Source organism: Microchirus variegatus (genome assembly GCF_963457635.1).
Source record: "Microchirus variegatus genome assembly, chromosome: 12".
Classification (NCBI taxonomy): domain Eukaryota; kingdom Metazoa; phylum Chordata; class Actinopteri; order Pleuronectiformes; family Soleidae; genus Microchirus; species Microchirus variegatus.
Window position 1 is genome coordinate 26,691,491 of NC_139813.1, and position 25,000 is coordinate 26,716,490.

The following is a 25,000-nucleotide window of genomic DNA, read 5'->3' on the forward strand; positions in this document are numbered from 1 at the left end:
ACACTTTAATGATGATTGAACACAGTGTGTGTGTGTGTGTGTATTGACGTAGTCGTACTCTCTCCAGACCTGACCTCAATAATCTCTGACTTCAAACAAACGTCAGAAGAAGAAGAAGAAGAAGAAGAAGAAGAAGAAGAGCAGGTGAAGCATAAATGAAGGTGAAGGAGGAGATGAAGAGATGAAGGATTATGAATTGATCACAGATTATGTTTCTAATCTCACACAAACTCAAACGTCCTCTAAGATGAAAAGAAGAAGAAAATAAAAGGACAAACGTCCTTGTGGTTTATTAAAGCTGGACGACAGAGGAGTGTGTGCTCTGGTCAACAGGAGGCGCTAGAGAGAGAGAGAGAGAGAGAGGAGTGTGTGGTCTGGTCAACAGGGGGCGCTAGAGAGAGAGAGAGAGAGAGGAGTGTGTGGTCTGGTCAACAGGGGGCGCTAGAGAGAGAGAGAGAGAATAATCTGAGTTTAACAGATTAATTTGACTTCTTTTGAATGTGAAATCTCCATCATATCATAACACGTGCTTTTACTTTGAAATTCAACCTTCCTTCCTTCCTTGTGTCTCCTTACCCTCCTCCTCTCTCTTTTCACTACTTCCCTCCATTTTTTCCTCTCTTTATGCCACACACACACACACACGCACACACACACACACGCACACACACACTAATGGGCCCATTTAGACAATGTGTCGCATCAGCAGCTCGTATGGTTGAATAATGAGGAGAAGAAGACTGTGTGTGTGTGTGTGTGTGTGTGTGTGTGTGTGTGTGTGTGTGTGTGTGTGTGTGTGTGTGTGTGTGTGTGTGTGTGTGTGTGGTCATTTCAGAGAAATATTACATCTGGAGTTTTTACTGAAGCTCGTGTTTATGACGAGAGAAAAATCACATACATTCTTTATGTCTCACACACACACACACACACACACACACACACACACACACACACACACACACACACACACACACAGGTTTTAAAAATGACAAATGTCTTTAAAGTTGACTCAGACACAAAGTGCAGCTGCAGTTTCTTCTTTTCCTCTCCTGGTCTGTTCGTATTCACGTGTTCGTCTGTTCACGCGTTCGTCTGTTCGCGTTTTCCGTCTGTTCACGCATTTGTGTATTCACACTTTCGTCTATTCACACTTTCGTCTATTCACACGTTCATCTATTCGTATTCACGCGTTTGTCTGTTCACATGTTCGTCTAGTCACACTTTCGTCTATTCACACTTTCGTCTATTCACACGTTCATCTATTCGTATTCACGCGTTCGTCTGTTCACGCGTTCGTCTATTCACACTTTCGTCTATTCACACTTTCGTCTATTCACACTTTCGTCTATTCACATGTTCATCTATTCGTATTCACGCATTCGTCTGTTCACACTTTCGTCTATTCACACGTTCATCTATTCGTATTCACGCGTTTGTCTGTTCACATGTTCGTCTATTCACGTTTTCGTCTGTTCGCGTTTTCCGTCTGTTCACGCATTTGTCTATTCACGCGTTCGTCTATTCACACTTTCGTCTATTCACACTTTCGTCTATTCACACTTTCGTCTATTCACACGTTCATCTATTCGTATTCACGCATTCGTCTGTTCACGCGTTCGTCTATTCACACTTTTGTCTATTCACACTTTCGTCTATTCACACTTTCGTCTATTCACACTTTCGTCTATTCACATGTTCATCTATTCGTATTCACGCATTCGTCTGTTCACGCGTTCGTCTATTCACACTTTCGTCTATTCACACTTTCGTCTATTCACACTTTCGTCTATTCACACGTTCATCTATTCGTATTCACGCGTTTGTCTGTTCACATGTTCGTCTATTCACGTTTTCATCTGTTCGCGTTTTCCGTCTGTTCACGCATTTGTCTATTCACGCGTTCGTCTATTCACACTTTCGTCTATTCACACGTTCATCTATTCGTATTCACGCGTTCGTCTGTTCACGCGTTCGTCTATTCACACTTTCGTCTATTCACACTTTCGTCTATTCACACTTTCGTCTATTCACATGTTCATCTATTCGTATTCACGCATTCGTCTGTTCACACTTTCGTCTATTCACACGTTCATCTATTCGTATTCACGCGTTTGTCTGTTCACATGTTCGTCTATTCACGTTTTCGTCTGTTCGCGTTTTCCGTCTGTTCACGCATTTGTCTATTCACGCGTTCGTCTATTCACACTTTCGTCTATTCACACTTTCGTCTATTCACACTTTCGTCTATTCACATGTTCATCTATTCGTATTCACGCATTCGTCTGTTCACGCGTTCGTCTATTCACACTTTCGTCTATTCACACTTTCGTCTATTCACACTTTCGTCTATTCACACGTTCATCTATTCGTATTCACGCGTTTGTCTGTTCACATGTTCGTCTATTCACGTTTTCATCTGTTCGCGTTTTCCGTCTGTTCACGCATTTGTCTATTCACGCGTTCGTCTATTCACACTTTCGTCTATTCACACTTTCGTCTATTCACACTTTCGTCTATTCACACGTTCGTCTATTCGTATTCACGCGTTCGTCTGTTCACACTTTCGTCTATTCACACTTTCGTCTATTCACACGTTCGTCTATTCGTATTCACGCGTTCGTCTGTTCACGTGTTCGTCTATTCATGTTTTCGTCTGTTCGCGTTTTCCGTCTATTCACACGTTCGTCTATTCGTATTCACGCGTTCGTCTGTTCACACATTCGTCTGTTCATCTGAGGGAGAAAAAAACACTTTAAAAATGCAAAACACGTTTATTTCAATCCGTAACAATCTGTAAATGTAACTTTTGGACATTTTTTTGGATTAAAAAACACTTTTTTTCCAGACAAACATTTGTGTTTTTCACAGAAAGTCATTGTGTTTGCAGACGACGTTCAGCTGTTCACTAACGATAAACCAGTCGATGTAATGTTCAATGTGTTAAATAACTGCTGATCGATTGACTGATTGACTGATCGTTTGATTGATTGATTGACAGCTCTCCGATGCAGAGTGGGACGACATGTTGGACGGCTTCGACGAGCGCAGTTACCTGAACGCTCGGCGCTGGAAACCCGGAGACGACCCGTACACTCTGTACGCCTTCAACCAGAGGGAGAGCGAACGAATACCGAGCAACCGAGCGCTGAGAGACACCAGACACTACAGGTACACACACACACACACACACACACACACACACACACACACACACACACACACACACACACACACACACACACACACACACACACACACACACGCACACACACACACACACACACAGGATTAATCCCCTCATTCAGATTAGAGAACAGAGCACATTTTCATAAAGGACTAAAATCACAATCCTTCTTTCTGCCAAGAAATTAAATTAAACCGAAATAGAAAAATCCTCTTAGCGCAAAGATAAGGACGACGTCGCTGTGACGAGCTCTGACATCGTGAAGACGATAAAAACGCTCTTTACGTGAAGACGAGAGAGGAAGATCACACACACACTCACACACTCACTGATCTCTTTCAGAGTTATTTCTGATCGTTTCATAAAAACAGTCAAAATCCCAGACTGTTGTGATCAATGATTTCACACGTGTTTCTGTTTGATCTTATTGATCTGGTTTTATGACGTCATCGACCTTTAAAGTGTGTTTTTTATTCATCTATTTAATTACTTTGTTGAATATTCGTGCCTCAGGAATCTGCTTTTGTTTTTGTTTTGTTTTTAAAAACAGAAATCAGACAGAAATCCTGTCTTTAATTCATCCTGTCATAATATGATATATAATATGTGACAGGATGACCACTAGAGGGCCTATGTAGGTGTTCACGTGATGACCACTAGAGGGCCTACGTTGGTGTTCACGTGATGATCACTAGAGGGCCTACGTAGGTGTTCACGTGATGACCACTAGAGGGCCTACGTAGGTGTTCACGTGATGATCACTAGAGGGCCTACGTAGGTGTTCACGTGATGACCACTAGAGGGCCTACGTAGGTGTTCACGTGATGACCACTAGAGGGCCTACATAGGTGTTCATGTGATGACCACTAGAGGGCCTATGTAGGTATTCACGTGATGACCACTAGAGGACCTATGTAGGTGTTCATGTGATGACCACTAGAGGGCCTACGTAGGTGTTCACGTGATGACCACTAGAGGGCCTACATAGGTGTTCACGTGATGACCACTAGAGGGCCTATGTAGGTATTCACGTGATGACCACTAGAGGACCTATGTAGGTGTTCACGTGATGACCACTAGAGGGCCTACATAGGTGTTCACGTGATGACCACTAGAGGGCCTATGTAGGTATTCACGTGATGACCACTAGAGGACCTATGTAGGTGTTCATGTGATGACCACTAGAGGGCCTACGTAGGTGTTCACGTGATGACCACTAGAGGGCCTACATAGGTGTTCACGTGATGACCACTAGAGGGCCTATGTAGGTATTCACGTGATGACCACTAGAGGACCTATGTAGGTGTTCATGTGATGACCACTAGAGGGCCTACATAGGTGTTCAACTAGAGGGCCAACGTAGGTGGTCACATGATGACCACTAGAGGGCTCCTTCCAGGTAGTTGCTCGGTCCAGGTAGTTGCTCTTTCCAGGTAGTAGGTTCTTCCAGGTAGTAGGTTCTTCCAGGTAGTAGGTCCTTCCAGGTAGTTGCTCTTTCCAGGTAGTAGGTTCTTCCAGGTAGTAGGTCCTTCCAGGTAGTTGCTCTTTCCAGGTAGTAGGTTCTTCCAGGTAGTTGCTCTTTCCAGGTAGTAGGTTCTTCCAGGTAGTCGCTCCTTCCAGGTTGTAGGTCCTTCCAAGTTGTAGGTCCTTCCAAGTAGTCGCTCCTTCCAGGTAGTAGGTCCTTCCAGGTGGTTGCTCCTTCCAGGTAGTTGCTCTTTCCAGGTAGTAGGTTCTTCCAGGTAGTAGGTCCTTCCAGGTAGTTGCTCTTTCCAGGTAGTAGGTTCTTCCAGGTAGTTGCTCTTTCCAGGTAGTAGGTTCTTCCAGGTAGTCGCTCCTTCCAGGTTGTAGGTCCTTCCAAGTTGTAGGTCCTTCCAAGTAGTCGCTCCTTCCAGGTAGTAGGTCCTTCCAGGTGGTTGCTCCTTCCAGGTAGTCGCTCCTTCCAGGTTGTAGGTCCTTCCAGGTTGTAGGTCCTTCCAAGTAGTCGCTCCTTCCAGGTAGTCGCTCCTTCCAGGTTGTAGGTCCTTCCAGGTTGTAGGTCCTTCCAAGTAGTCGCTCCTTCCAGGTAGTCGCTCCTTCCAGGTAGTCGCTCCTTTCAGGTAGTCACTCCTTCCAGGTAGTCACTCCTTCCAGGTAGTCACTCCTTTCAGGTAGTCACTCCTTCCAGGTAGTAGGTCCTTCCAGGTAGTTGTTCCTTCCAGGTAGTTGCAAATGCCAAACCCTTAGTTAAAAAATCCACACATGCTGGCTCCACCTTCGCCTGGCGATCCTTGAATTAGCAGAATTAGCACTTTCCACTCTTCACATACCGTGCCTATCGCATATATCACGCCGCTCGCCTCGTGGCCGACGCAAACCTAGCATCTGTGCGTTGACTTACATAAAGGTGTTAGACTTAACAGTCATCATGAAGTAGTTGTGGATGATGATGACGATGATGATGATGGAGGAGTGGGTGACACAGCTCCCACCTCTTCCTGTAGGAAGCTAAAAACCTGTTAGCATGTGTAGCACTCGCTCGTCATTCTGTGTGTGTGTGTGTGTGTGTGTGTTCAGATGTTTTTTGAGGATCATCATCCAGCAGACGACGAGGATGATGATGATGATGATGATGATGATGTCGCTCCATCAGTGTGTGTTTGCTAACGTCCATATGTGTCGCGCTAGCGCATGTCGATCGACGGCGTCATCATCTGCTACGTTTCCGGAGGAGTGAAAAAGTATCTGTGGAGGCAACATAAGGCGGATGACAAGTGTGTGTGTGTGTGTCTGTGTGTGTGTGTGTGTGTGTGTGTGTGTGTGTGTGTGTGTGTCAGAGAAAGTGAGAAGTGTGTGTTTCAAGTTAATCTGTTAGCAGTGAGGTAGGGGGCTGATAGCACTCATTTATCTTGGACAGGAAGTGTGTGTGTGTGTGTGTGTGTGTGTGTGTGTGTGTGTGTGTGTGTGTGTGTGTGTGTGTGTGTGTGTGTGTGTGTGTGTGTGTGTGTGATCTCTGGAGTGTTTGTCAGGAACAGCGATAGCACAGAAACCAAAGCTACATCCCGACGGTGATGAAGTAATCGTCAAAGAACCGACGCGAGGAAACGTTATCTTCTACTTCTGCTCCTTCATGTTCCTCTGATTGTTCTTCAGAACCTTCAGGAACCTTCTCCATGTCCTTTATCTCCAAACCCTGAGCTCATCCTGCTCAATTACACACTGAACATCTCAGCATCTTCTTGCATCTTCTGAACCTGAAGGTTTTCTTCAGGTTCTCCAACACCTGCAGATTAGGTTCAGGTTCTAAAGATGTTCCTGGAGCATCGTTGCAAATGTCACCTGTTCACTGTCACAGAGGAACTGGTGCTTTGTGGGTAATGTAGTGCACATTAAAAGCCCTGAAGCTGCTGCATGATAAGATCAGGATTAGAGCTGAAGACTCTGAGTCTCTGAGGACTGAAGATGAACCTTCATCATCACACGCTCACGTCTCTGTGCAACAAATATTCACTTCTAAAGACACATTTAAAGGTTCACTGTGTAGAAATGACAGTAACAGAACACAGTGGCTCAGTGGTTAAGCTCAGTCTTTCAACTGGAAGGTTGTGGGTTCAATTCCTGGCTCTGCTCGTCTACATGTGTGTCCTCGAGCAAAAACACTTAACCCCATGTTGTAGGGTGTGAATGAGTGAGTTAATGTTAGTGAGTGAGTGAGTGAGTGAGTGTAAATGAGTGAGTTAATGTTAGTGAGTGAGTGAGTGAGTGAGTGTAAATGAGTGAGTTAATGTTAGTGAGTGAGTGAGTGAGTGTAAATGAGTGAGTTAATGTTAGTGAGTGAGTGAGTGAGTGAGTGTAAATGAGTGAGTGAGTGTAAATGAGTGAGTGAGTGAGTGAGTGAGTGTAAATGAGTGAGTTAGTTAGTGAGTGTGTGAGTGAGTGTAAATGAGTGAGTGAGTGAGTGACTGTAAATGAGTGAGTGAGTGTAAATGAGTGAGTGTGTGAGTGAGTTAGTTAGTGAGTGTAAATGAGTGAGTTAGTTAGTGAGTGTGTGAGTGAGTGTAAATGAGTGAGTGTGTGAGTGAGTGAGTGTAAATGAGTGAGTGTGTGAGTGAGTAAGTGAGTGTAAATGAGTGAGTTAATGTTAGTGAGTGAGTGAGTGTAAATGAGTGAGTGAGTGTAAATGAGTGAGTGTGTGAGTGAGTTAGTTAGTGAGTGTAAATGAGTGTTAGTTAGTGAGTGTGTGAGTGAGTGTAAATGAGTGAGTGTGTGAGTGAGTGAGTGTAAATGAGTGAGTTAATGTTAGTGAGTGAGTGAGTGAGTGAGTGTAAATGAGTGAGTGAGTGTAAATGAGTGAGTGTGTGAGTGAGTTAGTTAGTGAGTGTAAATGAGTGAGTTAGTTTGTGAGTGTGTGAGTGAGTGTAAATGAGTGAATGAGTGAGTGAGTTAGTGAGTGTAAATAAGTGAGTTAATGTTAGTGAGTGAGTGAGTGAGTGTAAATGAGTGAGTCAGTGTAAATGAGTGAGTGTGTGAGTGAGTTAGTGAGTGTAAATGAGTGAGTTAATGTTAGTGAGTGAGTGAGTGAGTGAGTGTAAATGAGTGAGTGAGTGTAAATGAGTGAGTGTGTGAGTGAGTTAGTTAGTGAGTGTAAATGAGTGAGTTAGTTAGTGAGTGTGTGAGTAAGTGTAAATGAGTGAGTGTGTGAGTGAGTTAGTTAGTGAGTGTAAATGAGTGAGTTAGTTTGTGAGTGTGTGAGTGAGTGTAAATGAGTGAGTGTGTGAGTGAGTGTAAATGAGTGAATGAGTGAATGAATGAGTGAGTGAGTGTAAATGAGTGAGTTGTCTTTAAACTGGAAGGTTGTGGGTCCAAATCCTGAGTAAAAGTACAAAGTCGCGAGAAACATAAATAACAAAGTAAAGTGAATGTTGTACTGTAGTACAGTAACAAAGTACAAATACTTTGTTACTGTACTACAGTATTTGTACTACACTGATGGACTCTGTGTGAGGAGGTGAAGATGGAGGAGGAGAAGCCATGAGCTGTTGAAAGGAAAGATAATTACCACATGCAGAGTGTGTGTGTGTGTGTGTGTGTGTGTGTGTGTATGTGTGTGTGTGTGTGTGTGTGTGTGTGTGTGTGTGTGTGTGTGTGTGTTTGTGTGTGTGTTGTGCCATTATCACAGTGAATAATAGCCCCTCCCCTTTCCTCTTCTCCTCTTCTCTCCTTCTCCTCTTCTCCTCTTCTCCTCTTCTCTCCTTCTCCTCTTCTCCTCTTCTCCTCTTCTCTCCTTCTCTCCTCTTCTCTCCTCTTCTCTCCTTCTCCTCTTCTCCTCTTCTCCTCTTCTCCTCTTCTCCTCTTCTCCTCTTCTCTCCTTCTCCTCTTCTCCTCTTCTCCTCTTCTCTCCTTCTCTCCTCTTCTCTCCTCTTCTCTCCTTCTCCTCTTCTCCTCTTCTCTCCTTCTCCTCTTCTCCTCTTCTCCTCTTCTCTCCTTCTCCTCTTCTCCTCTTCTCCTCTTCTCCTCTTCTCTCCTTCTCTCCTCTTCTCTCCTCTTCTCTCCTTCTCCTCTTCTCCTCTTCTCCTCTTCTCTCCTTCTCCTCTTCTCCTCTTCTCCTCTTCTCCTCTTCTCTCCTTCTCCTCTTCTCCTCTTCTCCTCTTCTCCTCTTCTCTCCTTCTCCTCTTCTCCTCTTCTCCTCTTCTCTCCTTCTCTCCTCTTCTCTCCTCTTCTCTCCTTCTCCTCTTCTCCTCTTCTCCTCTTCTCCCCTTCTCTCCTCTTCTCTCCTCTTCTCCTCTTCTCCCTTCTCTCCTCTTCTCTCCTTCTCCTCTTCTCCTCTTCTCCTCTTCTCCTCTTCTCCCCTTCTCTCCTCTTCTCTCCTTCTCCTCTTCTCCTCTTCTCCTCTTCTCTCCTTCTCTCCTCTTCTCTCCTCTTCTCTCCTCTTCTCCTCTTCTCTCCTTCTCTCCTCTTCTCTCCTCTTCTCTCCTCTTCTCCTCTTCTCTCCTTCTCTCCTCTTCTCTCCTCTTCTCTCCTCTTCTCTCCTTCTCTCCTCTTCTCTCCTCTTCTCTCCTCTTCTCCTCTTCTCTCTCTCCTCTCTCCTCTTCTCTCCTCTTCTCTCCTCTTCTCTCTCCTTCTCTCCTCTTCTCTCTCCTTCTCTCCTCTTCTCTCTCCTTCTCTCCTCTTCTCTCCTCTTCTCTCCTTCTCCTCTTCTCCTCTTCTCCTCTTCTCCTCTTCTCTCCTTCTCTCCTCTTCTCTCCTCTTCTCTCCTCTTCTCTCCTCTTCTCTCTCCTTCTCTCCTCTTCTCTCTCCTTCTCTCCTCTTCTCTCTCCTTCTCTCCTTCTCTCCTCTTCTCTCTCCTTCTCTCTCCTTCTCTCCTCTTCTCTCCTCTTCTCTCCTTCTCCTCTTCTCCTCTTCTCCTCTTCTCCTCTTCTCTCCTTCTCTCCTCTTCTCTCCTCTTCTCTCCTCTTCTCCTCTTCTCTCCTTCTCTCCTCTTCTCTCCTCTTCTCTCCTTCTCTCCTCTTCTCTCCTTCTCTCCTTCTCTCCTCTTCTCTCCTTCTCTCCTCTTCTCTCCTCTTCTCTCCTCTTCTCTCCTCTTCTCTCCTCTTCTCTCCTTCTCTCCTCTTCTCTCTCCTTCTCTCCTCTTCTCTCTCCTTCTCTCCTCTTCTCTCCTCTTCTCTCCTTCTCCTCTTCTCCTCTTCTCTCCTTCTCTCCTCTTCTCTCCTCTTCTCTCCTCTTCTCTCCTCTTCTCTCTCCTTCTCTCCTTCTCTCCTCTTCTCTCCTCTTCTCCCCTTCTCTCCTCTTCTCTCCTTCTCTCCTTCTCCTCTTCTCCTCTTCTCTCCTTCTCTCCTCTTCTCTCCTCTTCTCTCCTCTTCTCTCCTCTTCTCTCCTCTTCTCTCTCCTTCTCTCCTTCTCTCCTCTTCTCTCTCCTTCTCTCCTCTTCTCTCTCCTTCTCTCCTCTTCTCTCCTCTTCTCTCCTTCTCCTCTTCTCCTCTTCTCTCCTTCTCTCCTCTTCTCTCCTCTTCTCTCCTCTTCTCTCCTCTTCTCTCTCCTTCTCTCCTCTTCTCTCTCCTTCTCTCCTCTTCTCTCTCCTTCTCTCCTTCTCTCCTCTTCTCTCTCCTTCTCTCCTCTTCTCTCTCCTTCTCTCCTCTTCTCTCCTCTTCTCTCCTTCTCCTCTTCTCCTCTTCTCTCCTTCTCTCCTCTTCTCTCCTCTTCTCTCCTCTTCTCTCTCCTTCTCTCCTCTTCTCTCTCCTTCTCTCCTCTTCTCTCTCCTTCTCTCCTTCTCTCCTCTTCTCTCTCCTTCTCTCCTCTTCTCTCTCCTTCTCTCCTTCTCTCCTCTTCTCTCCTCTTCTCCCCTTCTCTCCTCTTCTCTCCTTCTCTCCTTCTCCTCTTCTCCTCTTCTCTCCTTCTCTCCTCTTCTCTCCTCTTCTCTCCTCTTCTCTCCTCTTCTCTCCTCTTCTCTCTCCTTCTCTCCTTCTCTCCTCTTCTCTCTCCTTCTCTCCTCTTCTCTCTCCTTCTCTCCTCTTCTCTCCTCTTCTCTCCTTCTCCTCTTCTCCTCTTCTCTCCTTCTCTCCTCTTCTCTCCTCTTCTCTCCTCTTCTCTCCTCTTCTCTCTCCTTCTCTCCTCTTCTCTCTCCTTCTCTCCTCTTCTCTCTCCTTCTCTCCTTCTCTCCTCTTCTCTCTCCTTCTCTCCTCTTCTCTCTCCTTCTCTCCTCTTCTCTCCTCTTCTCTCCTTCTCCTCTTCTCCTCTTCTCTCCTTCTCTCCTCTTCTCTCCTTTTCTCTCCTCTTCTCTCCTCTTCTCTCCTCTTCTCTCCTCTTCTCTCCTCTTCTCTCTCCTTCTCTCCTCTTCTCTCCTCTTCTCTCCTCTTCTCTCCTCTTCTCTCCTCTTCTCTCCTTCTCTCCTCTTCTCTCCTCTTCTCTCCTCTTCTCTCCTTCTCCTCTTCTCCTCTTCTCCTCTTCTCCTCTTCTCTCCTCTTCTCTCCTTTTCTCTCCTCTTCTCTCCTCTTCTCTCCTCTTCTCTCCTCTTCTCTCTCCTTCTCTCCTCTTCTCTCCTCTTCTCTCCTCTTCTCTCCTCTTCTCTCCTTCTCTCCTTCTCTCCTCTTCTCTCCTCTTCTCTCCTCTTCTCTCCTCTTCTCTCCTCTTCTCTCCTCTTCTCTCTCCTTCTCTCCTCTTCTCTCCTCTTCTCTCCTCTTCTCTCCTCTCTCCTCTTCTCTCCTTCTCTCCTTCTCTCCTCTTCTCTCCTCTTCTCTCCTCTTCTCTCCTCTTCTCTCCTCTTCTCTCCTTCTCTCCTCTTCTCTCTCCTTCTCTCCTCTTCTCTCTCCTTCTCTCCTCTTCTCTCCTCTTCTCTCCTTCTCCTCTTCTCCTCTTCTCCTCTTCTCCTCTTCTCTCCTTCTCTCCTCTTCTCTCCTCTTCTCTCCTCTTCTCTCCTCTTCTCTCTCCTTCTCTCCTCTTCTCTCTCCTTCTCTCCTCTTCTCTCTCCTTCTCTCCTTCTCTCCTCTTCTCTCTCCTTCTCTCCTCTTCTCTCTCCTTCTCTCCTCTTCTCTCCTCTTCTCTCCTTCTCCTCTTCTCCTCTTCTCCTCTTCTCTCCTTCTCTCCTCTTCTCTCCTCTTCTCTCCTTCTCCTCTTCTCCTCTTCTCCTCTTCTCCTCTTCTCTCCTTCTCTCCTCTTCTCTCTCCTTCTCTCCTCTTCTCTCTCCTTCTCTCCTCTTCTCTCTCCTTCTCTCCTTCTCTCCTCTTCTCTCTCCTTCTCTCCTCTTCTCTCCTCTTCTCTCCATCTCCTCTTCTCCTCTTCTCCTCTTCTCTCTCTTCTCTCCTTCTCTCCTCTTCTCTCCTCTTCTCTCCTCTTCTCTCCTCTTCTCTCCTTCTCTCCTCTTCTCTCCTCTTCTCTCCTCTTCTCTTCTCTTCTCTCCTCTTCTCTCCTCTTCTCTCCTCTTCTCTCCTTCTCTCCTCTTCTCTCCTCTTCTCTCCTCTTCTCTCCTCTCTTCTCTCCTTCTCTCCTCTTCTCTCCTCTTCTCTCCTCTTCTCTCCTTCTCTCCTCTTCTCTCCTCTTCTCTCCTCTTCTCTCCTCTTCTCTCCTCTTCTCTCCTTCTCTCCTTCTCTCCTCTTCTCTCCTTCTCTCCTCTTCTCTCCTCTTCTCTCCTCTTCTCTCCTTCTCTCCTCTTCTCTCTCCTTCTCTCCTCTTCTCTCTCCTTCTCTCCTCTTCTCTCTCCTTCTCTCCTTCTCTCCTCTTCTCTCTCCTTCTCTCCTCTTCTCTCCTCTTCTCTCCTTCTCCTCTTCTCCTCTTCTCCTCTTCTCCTCTTCTCTCCTTCTCTCCTCTTCTCTCTCCTTCTCTCCTTCTCTCCTCTTCTCTCCTCTTCTCTCCTCTTCTCTCCTTCTCTCCTCTTCTCTCTCCTTCTCTCCTCTTCTCTCTCCTTCTCTCCTCTTCTCTCTCCTTCTCTCCTTCTCTCCTCTTCTCTCTCCTTCTCTCCTCTTCTCTCCTCTTCTCTCCTTCTCCTCTTCTCCTCTTCTCCTCTTCTCCTCTTCTCTCCTTCTCTCCTCTTCTCTCTCCTTCTCTCCTTCTCTCCTCTTCTCTCCTCTTCTCTCCTCTTCTCTCCTCTTCTCTCCTTCTCTCCTCTTCTCTCCTCTTCTCTCCTCTTCTCTTCTCTTCTCTCCTCTTCTCTCCTCTTCTCTCCTCTTCTCTCCTCTTCTCTCCTCTTCTCTCCTTCTCTCCTCTTCTCTCCTCTTCTCTCCTCTTCTCTCCTTCTCTCCTCTTCTCTCCTCTTCTCTCCTCTTCTCTCCTCTTCTCTCCTCTTCTCTCCTTCTCTCCTTCTCTCCTCTTCTCTCCTTCTCTCCTCTTCTCTCCTCTTCTCTCCTCTTCTCTCCTTCTCTCCTCTTCTCTCTCCTTCTCTCCTTCTCTCCTCTTCTCCTCTTCTCTCCTTCTCTCCTCTTCTCTCTCCTTCTCTCCTTCTCTCCTCTTCTCTCCTCTTCTCTCCTCTTCTCTCCTCTTCTCTCCTTCTCTCCTCTTCTCTCCTCTTCTCTCCTCTTCTCTCCTCTTCTCTCCTTCTCTCCTTCTCCTCTTCTCCTCTTCTCCTCTTCTCCTCTTCTCTCCTTCTCTCCTCTTCTCTCTCCTTCTCTCCTTCTCTCCTCTTCTCTCCTCTTCTCTCCTCTTCTCTCCTCTTCTCTCCTTCTCTCCTCTTCTCTCCTCTTCTCTCCTCTTCTCTTCTCTTCTCTCCTCTTCTCTCCTCTTCTCTCCTCTTCTCTCCTCTTCTCTCCTTCTCTCCTTCTCTCCTCTTCTCTCCTTCTCTCCTCTTCTCTCCTCTTCTCTCCTCTTCTCTCCTCTTCTCTCCTCTTCTCTCCTTCTCTCCTTCTCTCCTCTTCTCTCCTTCTCTCCTCTTCTCTCCTCTTCTCTCCTTCTCTCCTCTTCTCTCCTCTTCTCTCCTCTTCTCTCCTTCTCTCCTCTTCTCTCCTCTTCTCTCCTCTTCTCTCCTCTTCTCTCCTTCTCTCCTTCTCTCCTCTTCTCTCTCCTTCTCTCCTCTTCTCTCTCCTTCTCTCCTCTTCTCTCCTCTTCTCTCCTTCTCCTCTTCTCCTCTTCTCCTCTTCTCCTCTTCTCTCCTTCTCTCCTCTTCTCTCTCCTTCTCTCCTTCTCTCCTCTTCTCTCCTCTTCTCTCCTCTTCTCTCCTTCTCTCCTCTTCTCTCCTCTTCTCTCCTCTTCTCTTCTCTTCTCTCCTCTTCTCTCCTCTTCTCTCCTCTTCTCTCCTCTTCTCTCCTTCTCTCCTCTTCTCTCCTCTTCTCTCCTCTTCTCTCCTCTTCTCTCCTTCTCTCCTCTTCTCTCCTCTTCTCTCCTCTTCTCTCCTTCTCTCCTCTTCTCTCCTCTTCTCTCCTCTTCTCTCCTCCTCCGTCTGCTCGTTGACAAACAGACAGAATATAATCCTGTAAACAGATGTTTCTCCACAGGGATTAGATCCAAACACAGACACAATGGATTCTTACGGGGAAACCGTGTCCTACACTTCCTCCTCCTCCTCCTCCTCCTCTCCTCCTCCTCCTCCTCCTCCTCCTCCTCCTCCTCCTCCTCCACCGCCTCGTCGTCATGGCGACCAGACGTGTAAACGTCTGCTGTAACGTAAGCCGACGACGGAACAGTGAGGAGACAGTGTTTCAACAGCAGGATTATTAATCTGTTTAATCCAGGAAAAACTGATCGATGTTTCCCAGAAATCTGGAAACGAAGACGTTCTCAAATTTCCACAAAGACCAAAAGAATCAGGTTTAAAAATATTCATATTTAAGAAGAAGAAGAAAATCACAGAAACATGAGATTAATCAGATTATTTGACATTTAAATCACATTTGCGAGAACTTCTTCTCTGTAGAAACCTGATTATTGTCATATGATATCTGAAAAAATACGTCTTTATCTTTCACTGTTAGACAGACTTTAACAACAGGAAAGTGAAGTTTGTAAACCACTCACTCTCCCACACCAAAGCCCATAGAGAAAACCAGTGATTTTAGCTCACAGTGACACAGGAGCTGCTGGTCTTCTGCTGCCTCGTGTGGTCACTTTGTGTCACTGAAGTTAAGTCGAAATGAAATATTTCAAAAGCCGAATTCATTAAAATCAGACGTTGTAAGTGAGTGATGGAGCAGCAGTGGATCAACAACTCTCCGTTTCTCTATGGGCTTTGGTGTGGGAGAGTGAGCCAGTTTAAAAAAGCGTGATCATTCTTTAAACAAATGCAAAAATAAATATAACCGTGAGTAAACAAAAGCAGAACCCGCTTTGATCCTCAAACATAAAGACAAAGGTTTATTTAGTTATTTGTTTATTTATGTAAATACATGTAGACGATCAGCCTTTGTGCTTTTATTCTGAAAACGTTCCATGTGGAGCTCGTGAAAAACACTGTGACAGCGAAAGTGTGTGGAATTATTATCCTGTCACACACACGCACGCACACACACGCACACACTCACACACACACTGCGTTGTTGTTGTCTCGGCGCCAAAATGGAGGCGTAACCATCGGCGACCAGAGGCCGAGTTCAGCTCCACTGAGCCGCTAATTATTATATTGTGTTGTGAAGCAGAGGTTTGTGATGACGTGTGTGTGTGTGTCTGTGTGTGTGTGCGTGTGTGTGTGTGTGTGTGTGTGTCCTTTCACACTCAAACACTGACTCATGTTTTTCTTCTTCCCTGAATCACAAACTCGCAGCTAAACATTAATCAGTTTATTAGCTTCGCTTCTTCCCACGCTGACACGTCCTCGTCTTCGTCATCGTCTTCGTCTCAGTCGTCTGAAACACACACACACACACACACACACACAAAGAAACAACTGTGTGTGTGTGTGTGTGTTATTGTAAACAGTGATGTTGATGTTCTGATAATCTGAAGCTGAGCTGCAGATTAAAGACTCGCAAAGGAACCTTTAATTTGCGTCAAACAGCGTCTAGACTTTATCTTGTTGTTTTTCTCTCACATGTGAAGTTGTTGTAGTTCCAAAATCTACTTTTAGTTAAATTATATGTAGATTTTGGAACTGTTGCAAAATCTACAAATTCCAAAACCTACTTAAAATTCCAAAATCTACTTAAACTTCCAAAATCTACTTATGATTCCAAAATCTACTTAAACTTCCAAAATCTACCTATGATTCCAAAAATCTACTTAAAAATTCCAAAAATCTACTTAAACTTCCAAAATCTACTTAAACTTCCAAAATCTACTTAAACTTCCAAAAACTTCTTTAAATTCCAAAATCTACTTAAAATTCCAAAATCTACTTAAACTTCCAAAATCTACTTATGATTCCAAAATCTACTTAAACTTCCAAAATCTACCTATGATTCCAAAAATCTACTTAAAAATTCCAAAAATCTACTTAAACTTCCAAAATCTACTTAAACTTCCAAAAACTTCTTTAAATTCCAAAATCTACTTAAACTTCCAAAATCTACTTAAAATTCCAAAATCTACTTAAACTTCCAAAAATCTACTTAAAAATTCCAAAATCTACTTAAACTTCCAAAATCTACTTAAAATTCCAAAATCTACTTAAACTTCCAAAATCTACTTAAAATTCCAAAATCTACTTAAACTTCCAAAAATCTACTTAAAAATTCCAAAATCTACTTAAACTTCCAAAATATACTTAAACCTCCAAAATCTATTCATAATTCCAAAAATCTACTTAAAATTCTGAAATCTACTAATTGTTCTTTTATTGATCGTCAGTTTAAAGGACAGAATAAATATTGATGAATTTCGTGCGATTGTCGTCGACGATGAACCGGATCAATAAAGTTGTGTTGATTTGAATCAGAGACAAAGTTAAAGAGACTCTTTGTTTCTGCTCGTGTGGACTTTGAGCAGCAGGTTTAGAGCTGATGATCCTGACGACAGCTGGATGTGACTTCACACTGACACTCTGCACACACACACACACACACACACACACACACACACACACACACACACACACACACACACACACACACACACACACTGAAACCAACACAACGCACAAAAGCAGCATCAGCCTCCCCTGCTGAGCTGCAGAGAACTACAAGTAAAACACTGCAGTAAAGACACACACGCACACGCACACACACACACACACACACACACACACACACACACACACACACACACACACACACACACACACACACACACACACACACACACACACACACACACAGCATGCAGAGTTCACTAATAACAACTTTCAGCTGAAGAAGCACAAGAGAAAACGCAGGAGCCGACAAATTAAAACACAACGTAAAGGCTGTGTGTGTGTGTGTGTGTGCGTGTGTGTGTGTGTGTGTGTGCGTGCGTGCGTGCGTGTAACACAGTTATTGTGATTGAATAAATAAATAAAGGCTTTAACGATGTGATAAACACAATCAGATGAATAATTCACAAATGAGCGCGTGAGCGAGGAGGTAAACAAACACAGGTGTCGCAGCGCGGAGACGACAGCGGCGTCGCTAACCACTTAAAGCTGCGCTACGTTAAACCTCTCTTCCTGCTCCTGGTTTTGAGACCTGACCCGAGGGAGCGTTTGTGGGTATGCAGCAGCAGAGCGGGGGGTCGGGCGGAGACGAGAAGTGTTCATCCCGTTCCGTGGACTCCCTCTACGACCTCGATGGCGCAGTCCACTTCCTGTGTGCGGCGAGGTCGTGTCACCGGGCGACACGGAGGTCTGAGGCCGCGTTCCTTTGGAAACGTCGCTGCGTTTCCTGTTTAGAAGCTGGAAACGGTGGAAATGAGATATACTGAAATATTCTACTCTTCTTAAGTAAAAGTATTATTTTAAGTACTATTTAGATCAGATTTTACTCACGCAGAAGTAAAAGTACTGCTTTAAAAATGTACTCGATGTACTCTTTGGACTAAAGTTGAGAGAATGAGAAGAAGTTAGCTTCTCTCAAATGTATCTGCCATCGATTGATGCCTTAAGCACATTATTATACAGCACACACACACTGCTACACACACTGCTACACACACTGCTACACACATACACACACACACACTGTAACCGCTCGAGAATCTCCGCCTGAATTTGTTTCCTCCTTCTGGCTTTTGTCGCTGAACAAACAGCAATATGTTCCAGCTCAGCATGAGCACACACACACACACACACACACACACACACACACACACACACACACACACACACACACACACACACACACACACACACACACACACACACGCGCCGTTTTGGCGTCGTAAGCAGGATTAAATTACCCGTTAATTTCCCAACTTTTTGTGCCGCGTTACCAACATGTATTTGTCGCACTTGCTTCATTTTCCTGAGGCTCCGACTGCTGCTGCTGCTTATTATTGTTGTTGTTGTTGTTGTCATAATCTCCTGTTGTGTTTGAGAGTAAGAGTTCAGCCTTAATCTAATCTGAAATCATTCCGTCCACTTCAGTCTGATCAGTTCACCGTTGAGTCGAGAAGTCAGTGTCTCGTACCAAATTTGACAGAATTCCACGGCGCGGCGACCTTGACCTTTAAGAACCGACATCTAATCAGTTTTCCCACAAGTCCAAGTGAACATTTGCTGCAAATTTGAAGACGTTAGGTCAAGACGTGTCAGAAAGTTCTGTGTTTGAAGACCAACATCTCGTCGGTTCACCTCGAGTCCAAGTCAACGTTTGTACCAAATTTGACTTGAATCCTTGGAGAGTTGCTGAGATGACGTGGTCTCACTCCAACCGACTCAAGGACAAGCTGATTTCAGATCTTGGCGATTAAAGATCAAGGTCTCCACGTTCTAGATCTAAGTTTGTTCCAAAGATGAACTTGAAGTAGGTTTTGGAACTATAAGTAGAATTTTTTTTAACCGATCTACAGTTGGACAGTTGTTGGCTTTGTTTCTTCTTGGACCCTCATGAATTTTCCAGGGATGACACTCTCTGACCAATCGGTGGCCGACAGTCCGTTAACGTCACATTTTAGAATCGGCTCAGCTCGTGTGGAACCTCGTCAGAGCAGGAACTCAAAAAACAACACCAGGTACCAGGTTCTATCTATGGAGCTGCGTGGCGGTGGAAAAGCAGACGTTAAATCACGGACTCGCAGCAGGCGTTTGGATTTGTTTCGTTTTCCCTCTCAGTTTGTTTCCGCGTCCACAGAGCGATGTTTGTGATCTGGTCTCACAAACTAAGATTTCCCGTAGTGGAAATAATAAAGAACCACAGCAGAGTCCTGCTGGAACCAGGTTTTGGTCCACTTTTCCTTTTACTTGTAAAAGTACCTGCGTCTCGCCGTCCCGGTCTCTGTCGGTAAATAAACCCTGACCCAGTTTGCCAGAGACGTTTCCCGCCAGTTCTCGTCCTCCGTCTGCCAAACTGTCCTGACCCGTCCGACGTCCACTGATCGTCGGCCAGCTCTCAGAGACGTTTGCAGTCCGAGCTCCTGCCAACGCTTTCAGTCCCTGCTGCACTTGGCGCCGGTTTACTTTCAGGTTCAGTCCATTCAGGTCAAAAAAAGACGAGACAATCTGTGTGGACGAGACAACATTATCGGTTCAATGTGGGTCAGAGTAAAGACAACTGCAATTTGTTGCTTTAGGAACCCAAATTCGTTTACACCATCACTAAGTGTCTCTGTACCTGTCTTTGTCTTTGTCCCGGTCCTTTTCCTTGTCCCCACACCTGTACCTGTACCTCATCGTCGTCCCCCATTCTTGTTCCTGTCGCTGTCCTCTTTCCCGTCCAATGTCCTTGTTCCTTTTCTTGTCCCTGTCCTTGCTCCCATCCCTGCCCTTGTCTTCTTGTCCCTGTTTGATTCCTTTACCACCCTTGTTCTCGTGCATGTCCTTGTCCCCTTCCCTGTTTTTGTCCCCATCTATGCACTTGTCCCTGTCCTCCTTCCTGTACCTGGTCTTTTTGCTGCACTCTGTCCTTGTTCCACTGCTTGTACTTGTTCCTTTACCCATTTCTATCTTTGTCCCTGCACTTGTCTCAGCACCTGTCCCCATCGTCCTGATCCTGTACCTATTTTCTGTCCATGTCCTTGTCCCCATCTCTGCTTTTGTCCCTGTCCTCTTTCCCGTACCCATTCTCTTTTCCTGAACTTATACCCCTTTCTGTCCTTGTTCCAGTACTTGTCCTTTTCTGTCTTTGTCCTTTGTCCCTGCACTTGTCTCACCACCTGTCCCCATTGTCCTGATCCTGTACCTATTTTCTGTCCATGTCCATGTCCCGACTTCTTCCTCCTTGTCCTTGTATGTCTTGTACCTCTTCTTCTAACCCATGTCCCTGTCTTTGTCCCTCTGTGTCTTTACCTGCCCGTCCCCCATCCGTCTTCAAACCACTTTATGTAGCGTTAAATTGTTACGATCTTGCTCGATTTAAAGGGACACTGTGTAGTATTTATGGGTTTAAATAACCCAAAATCCACTTTTTTATACATATTATGTGCTCCTGCATTGTCTAGTCGCTGTATAATAGTTTTTGTTTCATTTTCGTAGTGTTTCAAAAAGTCATGTAAAATAACATGACCGCGGTTGCATAGCCACTGTTAGCAGAGAGACGCCATGTTTCTACCGGAGCCTGTAAGGACAAACGCGAGAGAACAAATCAAGCGTCTCTTTACTTGTAGCTGAAGTCCCGCCTCCTCTCTCTCCGCTTCGTCTGCTACGGCCGCGGTAGCTCCGCCCTCTCCCTCGCCTCACGAACCTCATCTGCTGACACGGAGAAAGACGACGAGGACGACATTTGACCGGCTGAGGACACCGTAGCGCTCAGGGAAGGGAGGGGGTGAGCAGAGGAGCAGTTCTTTGTTGTAAATTTCAGCCTCTCCTCTAGATGGCACTATAAACTACTTACTTCACCTTTAAGGCCACATTATACTTCTCTGACTGCGTAACCACGGAGACCCCTCCAGCCTTCAAACTTCTGCGTCGTGGTGACGGATACGCGCTGCAATTTCCCGCCCGATCAGTAGGGGTCGCTGCGCAAGGTTGTTGTGCTTTTGGCTACAGTGAGCAATGGCGTCCGAGAGAGAAAGACTGTTGTTGTTGTTGTTGAAACAGTGGCCGTTTCTCACTTTTCTGTGTCACGGAACGCAGTTTTAAGCTAATTTGAGGCGAGAAATTAGCCATTTAGCCCTTTTGGCTGGAGACAACGCAGAGCACTTTACGCAGGAGTATAAATGGGGTTTTGATGATTCTGCTCGGGATTAAACGTCTCCATTGTAACATTAGCAGCGTCACCTTTGACCCCCGTGACCCCTCCCCCCTCCATATATATATATGCGGGGGGGCGGAGCTTTGACGCACATTCCCAGATACAAGAAATCCTCTAAGGATTTTAGAGGATTGATGTCGGTCGATCGGTGCCTTTTTTCCCGTTCTATGAATTCACGGGTTGTAATTTTTACCGAATTAGCCTGAAAAGAGGACGCGACGAAGGAGGACGAGGAGGAGACAGAAGGAGTAATAAAAGTTTAATGGAGGGAGGAGAGAGCAAGAAAAGAAAGGAGGGAAGAGAGAGAGAGAGAGAGAGAGTTAGAGAGATGGATCAGCCCATCTCCCTGCATGACAGTCTCATCAGACAAATGTGTGTGTGTGTGTGTGTGTGTGTGTGTGTGTGTGTGTGTGTGTGTGTGTGTGTGTGTGTGTGTGTGTGTGAGGGCGAGAGGTAGAAGACGGAGGGAAAGAGGAAATTGTTCTGTCAGGACGTCGGGATGTTGTATCATTATCTCTCTCTCTCTCTCTCTCTCTCTCTCTCTCTCTCTCTCTCTCTCTCTCTCTCTCTCTCTCTCTCTCTCTGTTTCTGGTCTCATCTGCTCGGCTGTCCACTCGTCTAATGGAACAGTCCATGCAAATGTCTCGGGTTAATAGAGCGAGGGACAGTGGGGGGAGGAGGAGGAGGAGGAGGAGGAGGAGGAGGAGGAGGAAGAGACCACACGGGAGTCTCCTCTCAGCAGCTCGTGTTTCATTGTCAATATAAGCTGTTTTTCCTCATAAAAGAACAACAACAACAACAACAACGCTTAAATAAAACAATAAATAAAAACCTGCTGCATGTTAAGAATAACGTCACATCGTCTGCGTAACAAATGACCCAATTATAAAATATTTCTAAACACACTCATTTTTAGCTTCCCACAATAAAGTAAACAAATATTTCAAAAAAATTTGGCAGCTAAACGTGTAGCTAAGTAGCTAAACGTGTCGTGTAAACAAAGAGTAAGAATAACATCACATCGTCTGTGTAGCTAATGACCCTGTTGGTTTTTACGTTGTATAATTTACTGTAATTCCCACTGTAAAGCAAACAAATATTTAAAAAAATTGTTTATTTCATTTATTTGGAACCACATGAACAAGTTTCAGTCGTCGTAATAGTAGACTGTAAACATGCTAATGTTTACCATGAAATAAAACAACAATCATCATTTTTCAGTCACAGCTTTCAGAGTCAACAATTTCAAATAAATAAAAAACCTGCTGCATGTTAAGAATAACGTCACATTGTCTGCGTAACAAATGACCCAATTATCTTTAAATGTTCTATATGCGGCACAAAATATTTCTAAACACACTCATTTGTAGCTAAACGTGTAGCATGTAAACAAAGAGTAAGAATAACGTCACATCGTCTGCGTAACAAATGACCCGGCTGGTTTTCGCATGGTTTAATTGACTTGTTTTGTCCGCGTATAAAGCAGAATATGTCTTAAAAAACCTTTCTTAACACAGTCATTTCTAGTCAGACACATTTTAAAAACTATTCTGCAATGAATTAATAAATAAATAAATAAATAAATAATTAAATAAATAATGAAAATAAGAGAGAGAAAAGATGTTAGTGAAGAGACTGTGTCACGTTCTGCCGGCAGAGAAAAGTGTCTCTCGTCTTAACTCGAGACATGATGTCACAACACAAATATAAACCCAGCACTCGCACACACACACACACACACACACACACACACACACACACACACACACACACACACACACACACACACACATTCTTGTACTTACTGCATACTGAGGACTGGGTTGCTGACAAAGTGAGGACCAGCATTTCCACTTTATAAATCAACATAATTACAAATATCTACTTCATGAATGACATCTACAAAGAACTTCTGGTTGCAGTACCATAAAATGTCTGCAGGTGGAGCCCCAGAGCAGAAAGGGCCGGAAATTTTTTTCCGATTTTTTTTTTCTTAATTTGACCCAAAATTTGAAAAAAAAATTGACCCAACATTTGAAAAAAAAATTGACCCAACATTTGAAAAAAAAATTTGAGCCAAAATTTGAAAAAAAAAAATTGACCCAACATTTGAAAAAAAAATTTGACCCAACATTTGAAAAAAAAAAATTTAAAATTTTTTTTTAAAACAAAATTAAAAAAAAATTTTAAAACAAAATTTAAAAAAATTTTTTTTAAACAAAATTAAAAAAAATTTTTTAAAACAAAATTAAAAATTTTTTTTTTAAAACAAAATTTGAAAAAAAAAATGACCCACAATTTTTGGCCCAAAATTTGACAAAAACGTCCTATGTTGTCCAAAATATGTTTTTTTTTTTTTTTGACAAATTGAGTATAGCATGTTTACGACCTAAGGAAGTGATTTCAATGAAAACAAAGTGAGGACCGGCCAAAATGTCCTCACTCCGTAAAAATGACCTCACTTTGTTGGTTAAAAACCCTCACTGGTCCTCAGTATGCCGCAAGTACAAGAACACACACACACACACACACACACACACACACACACACACACACACACTCTCAGTTTTCAGCAGGTGGTCTGTGTGTCTTTTTTAAAAACCCTTTACATCACTGTCTGATTATTCATGGCACCTTTTTTTGTGTCGTCGTAACGACAAATCATGGACGTGACTCTGGAAGCGTTTCTGTTCTCGCTCGGGAGAAATCACCCAAACTAAAAATATATATCTGTGTGTGTGTGTGTGTGTGTGTGTGTGTGTGTGTGTGTGTGTGTGTGTGTGTGTGTGTGTGTGTGTGTGTGTGTGTGTGCGATAATACATTTCTGACAGTCGTGCACCTTAAAGGAATACGGATGATGTTTATATCACCTGCTGCTGCTGCTGTGAGCTCTGAGTGTGAATGAGACAATATTTCAACAGCAAACTGAAGTTTGTAAAGCGCTCACTCTCCCACACCAAAGTCACTCACTCTCCCACACCAAAGTCCATAGAGAAAACCAGTGATTTTAACATCACAGCAACACAGGAGTTCACAGGAGTTGTTGATCCACTGCTGCCTCCATCACTGAGTTATAATGTCTTATTTTGTCAATTCGGCTTCATTTAGATCGACCTCAGTGACACAAAGTGACCACAGGAGGCAGCAGAGGACCAGCAGCTCCTGTGTCCCTGTGAGATAAAATTGGTCGTTTTTTCAAAGGGCTTTGGTGTGGGAGAGTGAGTGGTTTACAAACTTCAGTTTCCTGTTGGAAAACCTGATCAAATTTACGTCAGATTGTGTCTCTGTGTGTGTGTGTGTGTGTGTGTGTGTGTGTGTGTGTGTGTGTGTGTGTGTGTGTGTGTGTGTGTGTGTGTGTGTGTGTGTGTGTGTGTGTGTGTGTGTGTGTGTGTGTGTGTGTGTGTGTGAACATCGATCTGCTCCTCAGTGACTCGACCTTTGAACGTCGCTAATTCCCACTAATCAAGTCAGCGCAGTAATAAAGAGGATTGAGGTTTATTTATTTATTTATTTACATATTTATTTATTTATTTACATGTTGATTTATTTATTTCCTGTTTCTCGTGGACGATGATGAAAACGTTGCAGTTGAAACATTCTGATCTTCAGAGAAACTTCATCATCATTTATTGACAGAATCTGCTGAATCATTTAAACACAAACATGATTTTTCATGATTTTTCCTGTTTGTAACATTTACTCTGATTCGTTAAAAAGACACTGAGTCATTGTTCATTACAAGAATACGGCTCCCACTGGTCCTTTAAATATGTGTGAGTGAAAGGGTGAATGTGTGAGTGAATGAATGGGTGAATGTGTAGGTGAATTTGTGAGTGAATGTGTGAATGAATGGTTGGATGTGTGAATGAATGTGTGAATGAATGGGTGAATGTATGAGTGAATTTTGTGAATGAATGGGTGAATGTGTGGGTAAATTTGTGAGTGAATGTGTGAATGAATGGTCGGATGTGTGAATGAACGTGTGAATGTGTGAGTGAATGAATGGGTGAATGTGTAGGTGAATTTGTGAGTGTATGTGTGAATGTATGTGTGAATGAATGGGTGAATGTGCAAGTGAATTTGTGAATGAATGGGTGAATGTGTGAGAGAATGGATGAATGAGTAAGTGAAGGGGTGAATGTAATTGTGAATGTTAATGTGTGAGTGG

General features: G+C 44.3%; 1 protein-coding gene across 4 annotated transcripts in view; it reads left to right on the forward strand.

Moving 5' to 3' along the window:
- Positions 1–25,000, forward strand: part of galnt14 (UDP-N-acetyl-alpha-D-galactosamine:polypeptide N-acetylgalactosaminyltransferase 14 (GalNAc-T14)) — a 106,061-nt gene that overhangs the window by 12,844 nt on the left and 68,217 nt on the right. For all 4 annotated transcript variants that reach the window (XM_083898389.1, XM_083898390.1, XM_083898391.1 and 1 more), the window contains exon 2: positions 2,999–3,168. In XM_083898389.1, the coding sequence (XP_083754515.1) occupies positions 2,999–3,168 (170 nt within the window). The remainder of the gene's footprint in view (positions 1–2,998; positions 3,169–25,000) is intronic.